The following is a 17776-nucleotide window of genomic DNA, read 5'->3' on the forward strand; positions in this document are numbered from 1 at the left end:
CAGGGGGTAGAGGTGGGGAGAGCCATAAAATTCTCACAGAAAGATGCTAAAACAAAAGGCAATACTCTCAAAGAAACAAGTATGTGTCATTTTAGGTGGGGGAGAAGTGCTACACTTAATATGAGGCTCTAGGAAGGTTGGGATTCTCCACTTCCACAATACCAGGGTCCTGACCAGTTGGTTGTTTCTATACAGTTTTGGGGTTTGGCGGTGGTAATGGTGGGGTGTTTTGTTTAAATCTGTATATATGTATATGTATTTTTGTGGGTGTGGAGTGGGGATTGGCAGCAGAGGGGGGCCTCACTCAACACAAAGCAAAACTTCTATCAGACCTGCCTAATCCTTTTCTCTTTTTAAGCACCCCTCCACCCCCTGAAAGAGACCCCATCCTGGTGATGTTGTCTTAGTCTGATATGGTGTTTGCCACCTATGGTGGGTACTGTGTTTGTTGCACTGATGTCAGACCTGACTTACTCATGAGAATCCAAGGCCTGAATGGGGTTGTTACCATTCACAAACTGAGTCACCACAATGGGCCTTTAAAGTCATTGGAAATCCTTAAATCACATTTCAGGTCACAAGTTTGAATGCTGGGTTTCCTTAGGGCAGATTACTCTAAATCCTATAAGTGGTGTGGAGGGAGAAGGATGGAGCGGAGTATACCTGCTTTCTCTTGCTCTCTACTCCCACGGGGAAGCTTTTGAGGTTGAGACAGTGTCCTGCACCTCTCTGCGTCCCTGTGCTAATTCATCACAGGGAGTTGTTAGGGTCTGACCCAGATATGTGGAGTTGTCTCTTTAGAATGACCCGTGAGCGGGGACATCTGGCTTGGTGTGTCTTTCCCCTTCCCCATCCTTACCCTGCCAACAATATGATCGGCAGGTGGAGGAGATGGAAGTTAAATAGCTTCAGTGCCCACCTCATCCCCACTTTTGCAGCAACACAGACCTGGATGGCTGGCCATGTAGCGGGGCTGGAGTTCTGAGGGCTGCAGAGGAGATTCAAGGATCAGGGTGTGGTCCCCAAGGTGGCTGGCCGTGTTGGAGAAAGGGGGTTCAGGGACAGTGTCCTCAGGGCCTAGGTAGTTGTAGAAGGGGGCCCCATCTGGACCATAGAGGCTGTAGTGCAGGTCGTCGGGGCCAGGGCCATACTCGTAGCCTGGCCGGAAGTGGATCCCGGCCTCCCGCTCCGCCTCGATCCGGGCCACGTTGCACAACTGAGCGTAGACCTCTGTCAGGGAGGAGGGGGAGAGGTGGGCTATTTCATCTGGCCCATTCCCCCAGGAGAGAGGAAGGATGCCTCTCTCCACCCCTCTCCTGCCCCCTACTTTGTCCCCAACCAACAGGGATGAAAGACAAGGCCACTGCTCTGATTGCCCGACTCCTTTCCAGATCTCCCCTTCGAAGGTGAAGGCCACCCCTTCCCTGGGGCTGGGCCCAGCCTTGCAGGTGTTGTCTCCTCTTTCTCCCTCACCAGTGCTCCTGGGGGGGCACAGAGCACACTGCTGGCTCCAGGCCTCGCCGTCCTGGCAGCAGCATTCTGTGTAGGTGGTGCGATGTCCACGCAGGGGTTGGCTGCACACATCATTGGTGACTTTTTTCCAACAGATGTCCATGTGGATGTCATGGTCAGGGAGGTCCTCTGGTGGCACAGGGCACATGAGCCTCACAGCCCAGGTTCACTTCTCCTGCTGCCCCACTGCCCCAAGCCCACTCACCCATGCTGCTGGTGCTGTTCATGCAGCGCTGCTGGCTGAGGTCCAGGGTGAGGGGTGGGCTGCAGAAGCAGTGGAAGGAGCCCTCTGTGTTCACACACTCGCCATTCTCACAGGCCATATCCTGGCACTCATCGTGATCTGTGATGGTGGGAAAGTGTGGGGCAGTGCAGTGGCCTGTGCATTCACCACCTTCATCACCCTCATGCAGGGGGGTTTCGTGTAACTGATAATGAAGAGGTACACTCCGCCTCCCCTCCCCAATCCAGCCCAGACTGGGAGGCTCCTCCCCAGGGACACCTTTCCAACAGGTCCCCAGGTACAATCCCTGACAGCCCCTCACCTCAGACCTGCCTGCTGCAGTAGGCATCTTCCCCAGGAAGGGGTACTCCTGGCAAGAGTAGGACTGGCTGGCAGGGGCTGGGGGTGGGGAGGGGTTGGGTGTGTCCTCACCCTCACACCTCTTGAGGGAGGCATCATAGTGGTAGCCAGGATTGCACAGGCAGATGTACCCAGGCACCGTGTTGAGACACCGGCCGTTGGGGCAGAGACCAGGCCCAAACATCAGACATTCATCGGCATCTGCGGGAGGGCAGAACTGAGGTGAGGTGAAGGTGAGCAGTATGAGGCAGGATTTGAGACCAGGAGCTCCAAAGCCAGCCTATCTGGGTTTGAATCCCAGCTCTGCCACTTACTAGTTGGGTGACTTTGGGCAGGTTGCTTAAGTTCTCCTTGCCTCAGTTTCCCTCCTAAAAAATGTGGATAATGCTACTTAACCTCTTACAGTTGTTATGAGGATTAAAAGATAGTGCTTGGCACACAGCAAGCACTTAAGGAAAGTTACTTCTGTTTCTGTTATTTCCTTCTTAGGATGAGGGCACTGAGGGGCTCAGTACCTGAACCACCCCAATGTGAGTACAGATTCCTCAATGTTTCTGGCTCCATAAACAGGGCCAGGGAGCTAAGCAGCTACCTCTGCCTCTGTACAGCAGTACTCTTTGCTCTGTCCCTGTGCCCATGCATGCCTGGGGGTAAAGGTTAGTCAAGGCATCATAGTGTGTTCCTGAGGATACAACCTTGGGGGAGAAGGGAAACTAAGCTGAGAGTCATGTGTATACTCCAGCAGGAGCTCGTGTTAGCACTTCCAGATAAAACTCTCTGGTAGTCAGTCAGCCCTGGGACAGAAAAGACGGAAGCCACCTGGGAGGCCAGGCCTAGATGCAGAACCACCCCGGGCAACTCCTGGAGGACCAGGCTAGAGCCCACTCAGGTGAGTGGAGTTTGGGGAGGAGGGTGTAGAGGGAGGTTACCTGTGTACATGGTCTGTCCAAACATCCAAGCTTCTTCCACAGGGATGTAGCCTTTACCACCGGGGCAGATCTCACTGAATTCAACTGTGTAGGAAGGCATCCCAGCTCAGAGAGGGAAGGCCTCTGCCCCCCTTCTCTCTCCCTTTCTTTCAGTGTCACCCTGCAGAGCTGACCCTAAGAGGATTTGGGACCATTGGGGCCTTACCTGAGTCCTCAGATGGGCAGAGGTCACAGGCATCTCCCCAGCTGGTGCCCTGGGTGCAGCAGCACTCAGCCTGCGTGGTGTTCTGGCCCAGGATGTTGGAGCAGGGTGGGTAGCCATTCTGCCCAGAGTAGCACTGCATGCGGATTGGGCCTGGGGGATGGCCCCCTGTTGGAGCCTCAGTTATACTCTGACCTGTATGTAATAGATGCCCCTTACTATTGCCCAGAACCCTCTGAGGCACCCTAGTCCTTGAGTTTATTTTTTAAATTTAACATTTATGTGGCACTTTACAGTATACAAAATACTATTACCTATACTACCTCATTTGATGCTCCCAACAACCCTATGAGGTGGGTATTATTATTATTATTATCATCATCATCTCCCTTTTACAGATGAAGAAATTGAGCTTCGAGAAGCTAGATGACTTGCTATAGCCATGCAGTTATTAAGAGGTAAAGCAGAGATTTGGCCTCAGTTCCTCTGATGCTAAAGCCCCTGCTCTTTCCAGTATACCACCCTGCCTTCCTTCCCTATGGAGGGCTGGCCCCAGTCCCTGGCATACCATATGGGCAGCCCTCTGGTCCATTCTGCTTGACGTACTCCCCAGCCCCTCCCGCTCTTCCTTGTTCTATGTCGCCTTGCTTTTCCCCAAGTCAGTGAAGGCCAGCTCGGTCCTAGTCCAGCCTGTGGTGAGAGGCCGAACCCAGCAGCTCTGTGGTGGAGTAGGAAGTGGGAAAAGGGGAGTCCAGCTTAGCTCAGCATCAAGTCCTCCCTCAACCAAAAGACTCCCAGGGGTTGGATGGGTTGAGGGTCCCTCCAAAGCTCAATCTGAGGTCCCTGGGGCCACCGTGAGTCAGCATCAGAGCTTTCTGAGCCTCCTCTAGAGTCGTCACAGCCCTGTAACCTTCTGGACATGGCCTGGTCTGGAATAGGCCCCCTCTTGTCCTGATATATGTGGCACTCTCAGGCTCCTCACCCCTCCAAGCTCCATTCCTAACCTGCCTCTTCCTATGCTGCGCTTCTCCCTACAGGAGTAGATGCACTTTGTAAGCCATAGAGTCATCATGGATAATGACAGGAAGGAAGGGGGATCCTATGAGTCTCGCAGGCCTTACCTCCAGCCACCCGTGGGCGGCAGTGCCCCTCTTGCGTGTCGTACTCCTCATGGTCACTGGCACAGAGGCACAGGAAGGAGCCCTCCACATTCTCACAGAGTGCAGCCCCACACACTGCCAGCATGAGCTCACACTCGTTCACATCTGCCAGGCATGAGGACAGGCTTGTGGGTGGAGAAAGAGGCAGCCCATGCCCCCTGCCCCTGAGTCCAGCCCAATCAGGCCGGTCCTCATCTCATCCCCCCAAAAGAAACAGACTAGGCCTTTGGGGAAGAAGCAAAAGTTGGTATGAATTAGCTGGAACAGATGGGCAGAGGGTATGGGAAGGAAGAGAGGGAAGGAGTGGAGAAAAGGGTCACTAAACTGGACAAAGAAGGATTATCCCTGCTGCACATTCTCTAGACATCCTGTCTCTTGAGACCCTGAGGTCTCAGGAGAAGGGTGATACCTTCCCTAATGTGCTTGCTCCCCTGATGGCAGAATGTGGCCATACTTTCCCTGCCAGCCTGACCCAGGTGCCAGCTGGAGGGTGAAGTTGAAATCTCCCTCTTCCTTGAAGCCTCCCTTGTCCACTCTATGGGGACCTATTATGGAGCCATGGGACCATGAACATTTCAGGAGGATGGCCCTAGGGCCTCCATCCAGGACAGTCAGGATCTGCGGAGATGAAAAGAAGAGCCCAGGGCCTTCCCTGGCCCAGACCTTGGGAGCCCGCAGGCTTCTCACCAATACAGTCCCAGCCTGAGGGCGAGGTCTCGAAGCCCTGGTCACAGAGGCAGCGGAAGGAGCCGTCGGTGTTGTCACAGAAGCCGTGGCTCCCACACATGGTGTCGTTGGCACACTCATCTATGTCTGTGGGGCAGTGGGGACCAGTGTAGGGTGTGTGTGTTCTCTCCTTGTTTAATGGGAATACTTATGTATTTGGTCTATTCATACCAAAATCTGCAAAAAGCAACCTCTAAACACAGGATAAGAAAATGCTAATATTAACAATTCAATTTTTGTGTAAGTTCTTCTGTATGGGAAATATACAAACTTCGAACAGCTATACAAATAGGGTCCTCAGGAGAAAATAGTTTCTAGCTCGATACATGAAACATAAGTGTCCTCAGCCCTCCCCCGTCTAACTCCCCCTCCCTGCTCACCAATGCAGTCTCCAGTAGGGGCCATGTGGAAGCCGGTCTGGCAGCCTGTGACACATCGAAAGGAGCCAGGGCTGTTCTCACACCGCCAGGCTCCACACACCGGGTCTCCGTGGTCCTCACACTCATTGATATCTATTCTCAGAGACACAAGAGGGGACAGAGGTGGCCAGGTTACTGCTCTGGTCCTACATCGCTGGCACTACAGGGTCATGTCCCATAATCTCTGGGGTCCTTGATCTGTTCCAAATTACTGTGCTCATCTCAACCCCAGCATGTCAAGTTCAGGATAATTTCCCCTGACCTAGCAGGGCTGAGCATCTCGGAAGAGAACTGTGTACTATTTAGGAAGCACTGAGCTCTTAGCCTTCTGTGACATTCCTTTTTCTCCAACCCCCGCCTCCCATCCCCACTGGCAGAGAACTTCATACTTCTCTTTATATGAAACCTCCACTGTAGTGTACCACAGAGAGTTGTCTTCATATCTGTCTCCCTTGCTTAAGTTCAAGATTATAACCGTCTATTTGTCCTAGCAGATGACATTGAAGGTAGCAGGTGTTTAATAAACCGCCTATTGAATCCATTTGGCCTTTAAAACTAGATTGTGCGCTCTGCCAGCACAAAGATTAGGACTGTGTTCATTTTGTCATCCTTGGACAGTCCCTAAGCCAGCAGAGGCTCGATACATGCATTATCCATTGGATGATTAATCTGTGGAAAGCACCCTGCTTCACGGGAGCTGAGGACCAGGTGGGGGTGGAGGTGGGCAGACGTGGGGCAGAGCCCTGTGTGCCTTCTCTGGAGCCCTTACCCACACACTCCCCGCTCTCTGGGGAGGGCTGGAAGCCAGTCTCACACTGGCAGTTGAAGGAGCCGTCAGTGTTGACACATTGCCCTCTCAGACACCGGTCTGTGGCTGCACACTCATCTACATCTAGAATGGAGATGGCTGTCAGCAGACCCAGCAATGGGTCCCTTTCCTATTAAGGCCCTGTGCAGCTTCCTCTGGGCCCTGAGTAGCCCATAGGAGGGCCAGGAAGTGGCTCAGGCTAGGAAAGAGACGGAAGATTTGAAGGGGAGTCCAGAGCTGGAAGCCAGAGGCTAGGCTGGGGGGAGGGGCCCTGGAACTCAGACTTTGTCAAGGGCAGAAGAGTGACATTCAAAAGGGTTTGGAGAGGGTGTGTGCCTGCCGTGGACATCATGGAGAGAGGCCTTCCTGAACACCTGGCTCCCTCCCATCACTCCCGCCTTCTCTCTTATCACTGGGGGCACCAGGAACATTTTATTTCTGTTCTAGTATTAACATGGACTCTAGACTAGCCTCTAGAGCCCCTGCTGCTGGCTAGCAGACATGGCCATGCTGGCTCCTCACCCTCACAGCTGGTGCCTCCCTCTGTGCTGGCAAAGCCCGGTGCGCAGAGACAGAAGAAGGACCCTTGGCTGTTGAGACACTCGCCGCGGGGTGCACAGTACTCCTCCCCCAGGCACTCGTCCACGTCTGTAGGGAAGAGATGGGCAGTGGGTGTCTCCTGGGGTTGTCCCCACCTCCCCACATACTCACTGCTCCCAGTCTCCAGTGGGGCGACCTGGGCCACTCACCCTCACACACAGTGCCGTTGGCCAGCTGGAAGCCCTGGGGACAGAGGCACTGGTAGGAGCCTGCCATGTTCTTGCACTCGCCTCCCAGGCAGCTGCTCTGAGGGTCTTCACATTCATCCACATCTGCAGGAGAGGAAGGCAGCAGATGGCAGCATCTCCCAAGGACAGGAACCAAGAGGGAGGTCTCCAGAGGACCTATCACCTGCCTGCAGATGGACGCATAGGGCCATCATCCCATCATAAAGCAGCCCAACTGGGAGGAGCTGGTGAGGGAGCCCTGGGGGAGCAGGCTGACTCTGCAGCTCCTTCCACTTCTGCCCCAGCCCCGGCAGCCCCCTGCCTCTGGCTGGGCTTCTCCACTGCCTCACAGTGCCCAGCAACCCTGGCCTAGGGGCAACGCCACTGCCCTTTTTGTGGCTGAGATGGCTTAGATTTTACTGAGAAGAAATGGGAAAACAAATGAGAAGTAAACCGAGGAAACAGATACAGAGAACCTGCGAAGGTAACAAACTAGATTCTGAAAGTTGGTCTGCAGATTGCCTGGTACAGACCAATGTTTTCCAAAATATGTTCCCAGTACCCACCCTTATGAGAAACACTTGGGGAACCTGTTAGGAAACAGATTCCAGGGCCCCCTCCAGAGTCTGGTTAGTAGGTGTAGGACAAGTTCCAGGACAAGGCCCAGGAAGATGCATGTTGAACAAACTTCCTCAGTGATGCTAACGTACACTGAAGCTGGTAAGCCAGCAGCTCATTGGCCCACTAGGCCCACATCTGCAGTCGTCTCTCTAACTTCTGTTTGGGGGAGGAGTGAGAATAGGTGTCCCCAGATAGCCCACCATCCAAGGTGGACAGAGGGGCCCTTGTTCATTCCCTTCTTGAACAGTGACAGATTAGTCTCCTGCATCCCATCTGTGCTCTTTCCCACGGAGCGGGGGTGGGGTGTGCTCTTACCTTCACAGGTGTGGCCCAGGGGGCTGGGCCGGTAGCCCCCATCACAGTCCTTGCAGGAGAAGGAGCCGACAGTGTTGGTGCAGACTCCTGAGGGGCAGACTCCCGGAAAGGCACACTCATCCAGGTCTGGGCAGATAGACAGCCAGTCGCCCAGGGACCTGGGAGGGTACCTCCACCCAGTGATGGAAGAACCTCACCACACCCCTGGCCTCCTCCTCTGAGCTTGTAGGACAGTCTCTAGGCCCCTGCGGGAGGGTGGGCCTTGGCTGTGGGCCTTCTATAAGGCAATCCTAACACCCCCTCCGTAGAAAGCTCCAGGGGTAGTCTACCCTCAGCTTCCTCTTGTCTCTCTGACTCCCTTTCCTTCCTGTCCTTACCTCTCCTTGGGGCCATGTCCATTTATAGGGTCCTCTAGCCTAACCTGAAGCCCCTTAGCAACAAGCCTAAGCTGGAGGACAAATGGAGAATGTTCTTCAAGAGATAAAAAGGCCCATATCCTTGGTCCCCATCTTCCATGCCCTCCCCAGGTTACCTTCACAGGCAGTGCCGTTTTCATTCACCCAGTACCCGCTCTCACAGGCCGAGCAAGTGAAGGAGCCCTCGGTGTTGAGACAGAGGCCTGTGGGGCACGAGGCCCGGCTGGCACACTCGTCCACATCTGAAACAGGACATTTAGTTCTGTGTGGGATTCTGCAGAACAGACATGCCAGAACATCCAGAGACTGACAGGTGGGCAGGGGTAGGGGAAAGGACAGGTCTTGGCAGGGATGTGTTGGGTCAATGTCATTAAGAATGTAGGACCAGGGGTGAAAGGGGGTGAGGGGAGTGTGTGCAGAGGGGAGGAGCCACAGGCTGGATTTGCCTGTGGAGGAAGGATTCTTCAGCATCACTGTACCTTGGCAGCCTTTCTCATCTAAAGTGACCTCATAGCCCTGCTCACAAGAGCATCTAAAGGAGCCTTCCAGGTTGATGCACTTTCCATGGGCACAGACCCCTGGGGTCAGACACTCATTCACATCTGTGGGAGAGAAGTCCAAGATGGCGGGCTGGCCTCCTCTCCATGCAGCCCCCAGTGATAGGCTTAGAGATTCCCAATTCTGAGTCCAGGGAATCAGCCTTCAGAGGGGTTGAAGGCTACCCTGGGGAGGCCATGAGGCCATGCTCCCTCATTCCAGCAGGCAGGGCAGAGTGTCCTTCTCCCTAATCTGATTTTAGCCCTATCTAGTAACATACAGCCTGCTGCATATGTCCTAGAAAAGGGGACCAGGTCCCTCAGCCCTGGGCTGGTTTGGCCCACCTCATTATAGGTCTGAAACTCTCTAGCCTCCTACCTGCCAACCAAACAACCTATGTTCCCGTACCAACAAGCAGCTTTGATAGGTAGGTGGACGGCATGGAGAGAGGCCAGGCCAAGCCTGGGTGGCTGAGTGGCAGTCTCGAGGGCCTGGGAAATGTCTGCCCTCTCCAGAGCCTCAAAGCATTTATTCAAAACTCAGTCCCTCTTGGCATTCTGCACCCAGGGCCCTCTTCCTGCGGGGGCTGAGGGAAAGAGCCGTCCTACTGCTGACTTGCAGCCCCTGTAGAGGGAGAAAGCAACCACTGTCCAGCGAGGCAGTGCTGTTTAGACATTGCTGTTGAGCTGCAGGTGAGCAGAAGACCCCACCTTCCTGGGAACTGCAGAAGGGCCTGGCTGCCGGCTCTCACCAGCAGTCAGTCTCATGCTCTCACTAGCAGTCAGCCTCATCCTAAGACCCTTAGGGTCCTCACTCCACCCACAGGATCCAGCCACAGAAGTTTCCAGGACCTTGGGCTATAGCTCCAGAACAGATATGGCCAAGGAGCAGAAGAGGCCCCCACCCTAGCTGATTCAGAGGGTAGAACACCAGTAACTGAAGCACGCCCATCATGAGATAGCCCAGTGTCATCTGAGAACACAGCTGGACTGTGGAGGACAATAGCCTCCAAGCCACTTTCCTCTGCCCACCTCTTTCCCTGCCTGTCTGTGTGTAGAGGTCCCAAGGCCAAGTGGCCCTCTATTGCCTTGGTAAGAAGCCCTTACCCACACAGTTCCCGCTCTGGCCTCGGTAACCCTCCTCACAGGCCACGCAAGTGTAGGAGCCAGGGGAGTTGATGCATCTCCCATCAGGGCAGGTACCAGGATGATGGCATTCATTGATATCTGTAAAACAACAGCCGCTCCCTTGGTCATTCCTGGGAACTACAGCACATGGGTAGGTCTATGACATAGCAAATCCTTGACCCTGCCCTTGGTTAGGGAGAGGGATGTCAGTTTCTGTGCAAATGAAAACTAGGAAAAAGTGAGACTTGTCCTGTGTCCCTAACTCTGCCTCCCACCCACTGTCCTGAACAAAAGAGAGATGGAAGAATTTAAAAATCAGAAAGGGAGACTCCCTGGGTGGGAGCAATAGACTGTGGTTGCCACTACTGTGGGAAGGTCAGAGCTCTACTTTGTGAGCTGAGCTGTTTGGGATGGGCCTTCATATCCCTCTTAGAGAACTAATCCTTATAAGTGGTGATCTTTACCAGGATTGGACATGCTTAGCACAGCAACTAGTTGGATTACTGCCAGAGGCCCCAGAGTAGATCACCAGAGGGGCAGTGAAGGCAAAGTGGGCTTCCCAACACCAGAAAATGAGGGCCAAGGATGAACCCAGAATCCTGGATATGGCCATGACCAGCCCTGAGGCTGAGTGCAGACCAAAGGGTAGAGGCTGGCAAGCCTTCTCTGCTGGAGAAGTGTCAGACCTTTCCTCTAGCCAAGAATCCTGTAGAGCTCCCAGCACACACTCTGCTGAGATCCAGGAAAGTCAGCTAGAAAGAATGAGCCTGAGCACCAACTGGACAGGCAAGGGAGAGGGGACCTTGGGAAGGAGAGTGACAACAAGAAAGAGGGAGATCTTTCCCCCAGGAGCTGAGGGCAGGGTTCTTCCCTATGTGACCTGGCATACCAGGGAGTCCATCATCCAAGGCACCCAGGGGACTGAGTTAGGGAAGTCACAGGGACTCTGGCCCAAGATCAAGGCTCCTGGTCTCTATTCGGGAAAGACTGATAGGCCATCCTCCAGATGAAACAGGAGGATTTATTCTTCCTAAATGATTAACAGTCATTCTCTTGGATGAAGTCTACCAGCTCATGCAGATTCAGAGGCCCTACTTCCAGGAGGAAGACCTACTCAGCATCCATGGGGGAAATGCAAGAGGCAGGCCAAGGGTCAGAACACAAGCTTTCTGCAAAGGGACTAAAGCTAGCAGCTGCCATTGCAGAACAGAACGTGGACCCTAATTGGGAGGGTGAAAATGAGTCCCCCTGAGATTGTTTGATCTCCAGAAGTCAGGACACATCAAAGCCCTTTGTTCCTGGAGACTGGGATTGTCAAGGCCAAAACTTCATCCTGAGGGTCCAGAAGAGAAATACAGAACAGGTGGTTATTCAGGTGGGTATCTGCAAGAAGATACCCACAACTCCCAGGTAATTGTGGGGACACTGAGGCAAGGCTCATCTCTGGAAACCAAGGACCTCTAGTTGGGTTGTGGTGACACCAGGCTAAACTATTCTAAGAGTTTCTGTATAGACAGAGATAAAATGAGGCAGAGACAGAGAATGAAGAGATAGATCTAGGACCACCAACTTTGGCCACCCAGGACCAGCCAGCACCATGGCCTGCTGGCCTTGGCTGAGGTACCTGAAGGAGGACTAGGAATAAATAATCCCTGCTTCAGGGATGTGAGACTTCAGGGACCAAGAGAAAGAGCTCGAGGTGAGGATTCTCCTGAGTCCATGCCGAGAAAGAAATGAAATCTTTAGACCTCTCTCACAGAGATGAGGCAATGTGTGAAGGAGATTCAGTTTACCAGGAGTAAAGGGCCCTGAGGTCTGTCCTATCCCAAACATGAAGGGCACATCTGTTAGAGGTGGTGCATGAAGTGTCTTATGCTGGGCATTTAGAAGACATTTGTTTGTGATTGTGGTTGGTTGGTAATGCAGCATAATCTAGCCTATTCTGGCACATCCCAGCTGGCTTCCCTCCTCAGATTGGAGCCCTGGCCAGTGATGATCATAGCTGAGAGGTCTCGCAGCAAGCAGGAGAGAGGGCAGAAGATCAAAGCAGCCCCTCAGTCTTCACCTGAGTTAGGGAAGGGCTCTCCTGAATGGGGGTGGATATAACTGAGCCCCTAGCCAAGCCAATCCAAAGGAGCTGGACGAAGATTCTGGATGAAGTGAATTTCATCACCATATATCCTAAGGCTGTTCCAGAAATCTCTTAGTGCCTGCCCTGGAGCCAGTCACTGGGTGTAGATTTTTCTGCCTAGTCTAGGGTTTAAATTTTAATTTAAGGTTATGGTATGTTTCGGTAGGTTGTAATGCTCTGGTTGTTAGGGGCAGGAGATGTCTTATTTATTGCTGTACGAGTATTCCCAGCCCATGGCTGGCACACGGCTGGCACTCAACAAATGTTTGCTGACCAAAGAATGGGACAATGTGCCTAAACTTCACCCATCATCCTCTTGGTATAAGGCTGCTAAAGAGACTCCAAAGGACCCATGGAAACAGTCACTCCAGGAATCAGCTTGCCAACCTGCTGTCGGTACACTGGGAGGATCCTGGAGCTTCTCTTAGCAGGGGTCAGTCTTTGAATGAGGAAATGTAAAGGCATCCACCTCTGTTCCTTGTGAGAGGACAGGGTCGGGGTGGGGAGGGCATGCAGTCAGGGAACCAGAAGCTCAGGTGATCTTGGATATGGGTGGGGGATAGCAAAGACCCCGGCAATCTGCAGAGGAATCTACCCTCTGTACATGGGAACCTGGAGTCCTGCTATGACGGAAATGCCATTGAGACTGTCGGATGGGCTTCTGTCCAGACCACTCAGCCTTTTACCAGAGACTTTGAGTTTCAGTGGAGAGAGTGGTTTCTCAGTTGGAGAAAGAAGAAAGAGAGAGAGGAAATTGACTGGGCTCCCAGGGTGATGGGCCGGGTCTGCGGTTACTGATGGAAAACTGGAGAAGTGTGCAGGCTACATCATTCTTTCTTTCAACAGACTCAGTGTGTCTGCCCTGGGCCAGGAACAGCCTGACCTCCCAGGCGAGGTGTGTGTCTAGAACCTTTTCTCTGGAAGGGAAGGACACGATCTAGAGGAGTGGCCCAGGGTGTGGGGGGAGTCTGGACACTAAAGATAACAGGGCTCTCTGATAGTAATGTTTCCCCTTATTTACTGAGGGTCTATACATGCCAGAGACAGGGTGGAGCACTTTGTATACATTAGCTTATTCAGTCCTCACAAGAACTTTCGAGATGGGCATTATGGTTTTCACTTTCAGACATCGAGACAAGAGCCAAACCCCAGCTTGTCTGCACCAGAGCCTGTGCCCTTAAGATGGACTGGTTAGTATAAATCTGAAGTTTTTAATGTTCTCGTATTATCTTGGTTCATTTCCTTTAGTTTTGCTTTTCTTTTTAATAAAATCTAATATCAGATTCATAATGTTATGATGCTTAAACAAGGTCATCTGTCACGGACCTAGCATAGCCACCTGGGACAAACTCATCAAAGGTGGGTGCCTTCACTCTCTATTCTCCTGCAGAATGTCAGGCTGTCTGTGTCCCTCATGCTAATAAGGACAAGGGGGGTGGGTTCTGGCTTCAATCATGAGTAGGCCTGAATTTTAAAGGGAGAGCACCAAGAGGGAGGCATTGAGAGGAGAAGGTGACACACAGAGGTGCAGACAGAGTTGTCTGTGCTACACCTGCAGCTACCTCTCCCTTTGCTGAGGCCCTCTAGGACTCTAGACTGTGCTCCCACGGTAGTGGCATTGGGAAGGAGGGCTCTCCCTTCACAAGGTACACAAGCTCATCTATCACCTGCAGGGCCCTCTGAAACCAGGCAACTCCTGGCCAGGGAAATCTATAGGCTGGGAGGAATCTGAGCCTAAGCTCAGACCCAGGGTAGGGTTTTTCCCAGAGACAGCCTTGATTTACCCTCATTTATTCCTGTCTCTGCCAGTGCGGACAGAACATGACCTAGGCATCCAGCAAGCATTTTACACCCCAGTCTGGCAGGGAGGTGGTAGTGGAAGAGTTGCAGGGGATTTTCAAAGCTGGTAAGATAATGACAGGCTCAAGCCACTGGGGAGGGTTTGTGAAGAGATCAGTTAGCAACATCACAGCCAACTTTTGGCTGGGCCTGGGACAGGGAAGAAGGATCTGGGGTGTCTCATTCATTCATTCATTCAACTAGCATTTGTTGGAAACTTATCAGGTGTCCATGCATGGGGTGTCTCGGGATATGGTCCAGCTCTCAGGAGCTCACAGTCTAACAAACTTTAGCAAGAATGCCAAGACTCCCAGATAGACCAACTCTTCTTCGGCCACACAAGGAGAGCACATTTTTCAAGGTGAAGGGGCAGAGGCATATGAAGGAGATGTTCCCACGGTGTCATGTAGATAAAGTTATTTGTGCTCTCCTGCTGCAGGGGCAGATGATGCCACGATATTAAGGAGGGGATGGAAGGGCTCAGGAATTTGCACACATGTCTCTGTCCATAGGCGCAGGCTCAGCACGGAGGGGCCCAGTTGGGGAATAGCTGGAAAGGAGTTGGTGGTGGGCAGTGCATGGAGAGGGAGTAGGAGATGATAGGACAGCAGGCTACCTCCCTTCATCCCATTGCTTACCTTGGCAGTGTCCTTTGCTGACCAGGATGTAGCCCTGATCACACTCGCAATGGTACGAACCCTCAGTATTAGTGCATTGCCCCCCGCTGCACACATCTGGCTGCTGACACTCGTCTATATCTGCAAACACACAGAAGAGTCCTGAGTTGGAACCAGCCCTGGAGGGAGTCATGGGGCATCCCTTCCAGAGGCCGAGGACAAGGATGCCCATGCTGAGGCCCAGATGGGAAAGGCATCCTTTCTGCAGCCATGACTGGCTGGAAGGCTCCTAGGCCAGGTCTGAGACTGATCTAGCTCAGCCCCTACTAATCCCTGAGTTTCTTCCTCCCAGGGGAGGCTACTTTTGGGATCCAGAGGGGTCCTGAGAGTTGTCTCCTCACCCTGATGTGAGAGCTGGTCTTGAGGTCAAGTGGCAGTCTGTGTGGCATGATCTGAGGAGGCCAACAAAGTCCCACCATTGCTCCTGGCCCCAATATATCCCCCTTGGGTCTGCTTCTAGAGGTCTTCTTAAGGACCTTCATAAAGGTTAGGAGTTAAGCAGCCAGTGAGAGACTGCATTGTAGGCAACCATTCTGCAGGGTGTGGTTTATGTCATTGTCCCAAAGCATACTGGTGCCCTGTGATGGCTCTAAAGCCCAAACTTGGTCATGCCACTCCCCTGCTTAAACCCCACCAGGGCTCACCACTACCTCCAGTCCTGGTTGCAGCCTGGCTCACAAGGCCTTTGCCACCTGGCCCCAGCCTTACTGTCATCACTAATTTGCATGTGCCCCTGGGTATAGCCTCTGCTACAGCAGATTTCCACTGGCCCAACTTCCAGGCCTTTGTTTACACAAATGCCACTACTTGGAGTGTCTTTCCTCACGTCAATGGCCAGCAGATTCCTATTCCAGTTTCAAGGACTGTTCAGTGCATCAACTCTGGGTCCTTGTGGCCACTCCCTATTCCCTGGCTCTACAGTCACATTAACTGAGACCTCACCTTTGCCCCACCTCACCCCCAGCACTGCTTCAGATACTTCATAGAGTTCCTGTGCAGATTAAATGAGATAATCCAGGCAAAGGGCTTAGCATAGAGCCTGGCTGGCATAAGGTAGGCAATGAAGAAATGTTAGCTGCTATTATTATTATTTTAGAATTAAACCTACCTGTTAAATCCAAGCTCCTCAGCCTGGCATGTGAGATCTTTCATGTCTTGGCCCCTGCCCACCTCCCTACCCTCGTCTCTTGCCTCCCACACCCCTCCTAGCCTTGGCCACACAGGACCTGCTTTCTGCATGAGCTGTTCCCTTGCCTGGAGTGGCTTTCTATCCACCAGCTTGACTGTTTCCTATTCATCTCTCAGCACGGCCGACCTCTCTCCTCCAACCCATGTGCTCCTTCCCAGGGTTCCCTCAGAACCCTGCCATTAGCACAACTGTTCATTTACTTGCTTGCTTGTTCCTGACTGCTGGGAAGTGCCTCATGATCTCAGTCTCTTCATGCCCGGCACAGAACCCCAATACATGTTTACTGAAGGCACTGAATAATTGTCAGTTGCTTACAGGCAGTGTTTTCATCTGAGCAATACTTCAGAAAACTCTGGTGCACACAGAGTCACTGGCAGAAGGTGTAAAATGCATACCCCTAGGCCCACATCCAGAGATTCTGACCCAGCTGTTCTGAGTGGGCCCAGGACCTGACCTGTAATGACTCTCCAGGCAATTCTGAAGTAGCTGGTCCTCACTTTGAGGAGCTCTAGTCCCAATGGAAGAGAAAAGGGAACTTCTGTGCGGAGTGATGTGTGGGAACTTGATGAAGCACCCACAAACCGGCAGGGCCAGGATGACTGATAGTGCTAGGAAAACTGAATGGCTCTATGGAGAGAAATGGAAATGGAAGTAGAAAAAATCCAGGTTCCTAACACCCATAGAAAGATGGATGCCAGATGGATTAAAGCATACTGTAAAAGGCAAAACTATAAGCCTTAATAAAAGTGTAGGAGAATATCTTTGTGACTTAAGGGTAGAAAAGGACTTCTTAAATAAAGCCTTCAAAGTGTAAAAAATAAGGCAAAAAGGTGAATTTCAATACATCAAAAGTAAGGATTCCTGTTCAAAGAAGGACATGTGGATAAGGTTAATGGACAGAGGACAAAATGGGAGAATCACAATATCTAAACCCAGCCAAGTATCTAGAACATATAGGGAACTCCTAAAAAGCCTTAAGAAAAAATAGCAACCATCACTGGAAAACTGAGCAGAAGGCAGGAACAAGCAATTTACAGATGAGGAAACCCAAAGGCTCAAATATATGAAGAGATGCCTACACTTACTAGTAAATATCTTTAAAAAATATTTACTCAAATATTTAATATGTAAATAATTTGTATTATTTACATTTGTATTAACTTATATAATATAAATTGGAATGATGTATATTCACTGTATAAATTATTTAAATAATTTATAAATAAAAACAAATATTACACTAAATCATTGAAATAATGAGATGTCACCTTATGAGACTACAAAATTTAGAAAATGGGTGTTATCCTGGAGAAGCCCTATTAAAGTGGCAGCCAGGCCCCACTGGGAAAAGCACTTACAGCTGACCTCGACCCCACCCCCTGTTCCCCAGCTGACAAGGTTGGCACACATGAACCCCTGTCTGGGCCACTCCTGGCGACACCATTCTCTGCAGCAGCCACTGCTCATCAGGGCCAGCTCCCTGGACCAGGTCGTAGAGAGCAGCACCTCTGGCCCACAACACCTGCCTAGGCTGCTGAAGTCTGGAGAGGCCCCCTGCGCCCCACCTCTCTCCTGGTTTCTCCAGCATGCTCTGAACACAGCTGCCGGAGTCACCTCCCTGAATGTCAGCTGACCAAATCACCACCCTTCTTCTTACAAACCTCTCCTGGCTGCCACTGCCCGCGGGATGACATCCAAGCACTTCAGCCTGGCACTGAAGACACTTCACAAACTGGCCTCAACTCCTGCCACTTCCTCCATGTGCCCCACGTTCCAGTCACACTGAATTCATCATCATTCCCAGTGCCTGCCAGGCCT

The 17776-nt window shown here is 52.0% G+C and overlaps 1 protein-coding gene across 1 annotated transcript in view; it reads right to left on the minus strand.

The window, feature by feature from the left end:
- LTBP2 (latent transforming growth factor beta binding protein 2) overlaps nt 1-17776 on the minus strand; it is a 98303-nt gene that overhangs the window by 855 nt on the left and 79672 nt on the right. Inside the window, exons 19-35 of the mRNA XM_063092317.1 lie at nt 14731-14850; nt 10102-10221; nt 8938-9060; nt 8575-8700; nt 8043-8168; nt 7089-7211; nt 6862-6987; nt 6301-6423; nt 5493-5624; nt 5074-5199; nt 4348-4491; nt 3230-3421; nt 3025-3108; nt 2168-2296; nt 1718-1855; nt 1474-1641; nt 949-1230 (exon numbers count right to left, since the gene is read on the minus strand). Of these exons, the coding sequence (XP_062948387.1) occupies nt 949-1230; nt 1474-1641; nt 1718-1855; nt 2168-2296; nt 3025-3108; nt 3230-3421; nt 4348-4491; nt 5074-5199; nt 5493-5624; nt 6301-6423; nt 6862-6987; nt 7089-7211; nt 8043-8168; nt 8575-8700; nt 8938-9060; nt 10102-10221; nt 14731-14850 (2382 nt within the window). The remainder of the gene's footprint in view (nt 1-948; nt 1231-1473; nt 1642-1717; nt 1856-2167; nt 2297-3024; nt 3109-3229; nt 3422-4347; nt 4492-5073; nt 5200-5492; nt 5625-6300; nt 6424-6861; nt 6988-7088; nt 7212-8042; nt 8169-8574; nt 8701-8937; nt 9061-10101; nt 10222-14730; nt 14851-17776) is intronic.

Source organism: Cynocephalus volans, chromosome 3, assembly GCF_027409185.1.
Source record: "Cynocephalus volans isolate mCynVol1 chromosome 3, mCynVol1.pri, whole genome shotgun sequence".
Lineage (NCBI taxonomy): Eukaryota > Metazoa > Chordata > Mammalia > Dermoptera > Cynocephalidae > Cynocephalus > Cynocephalus volans.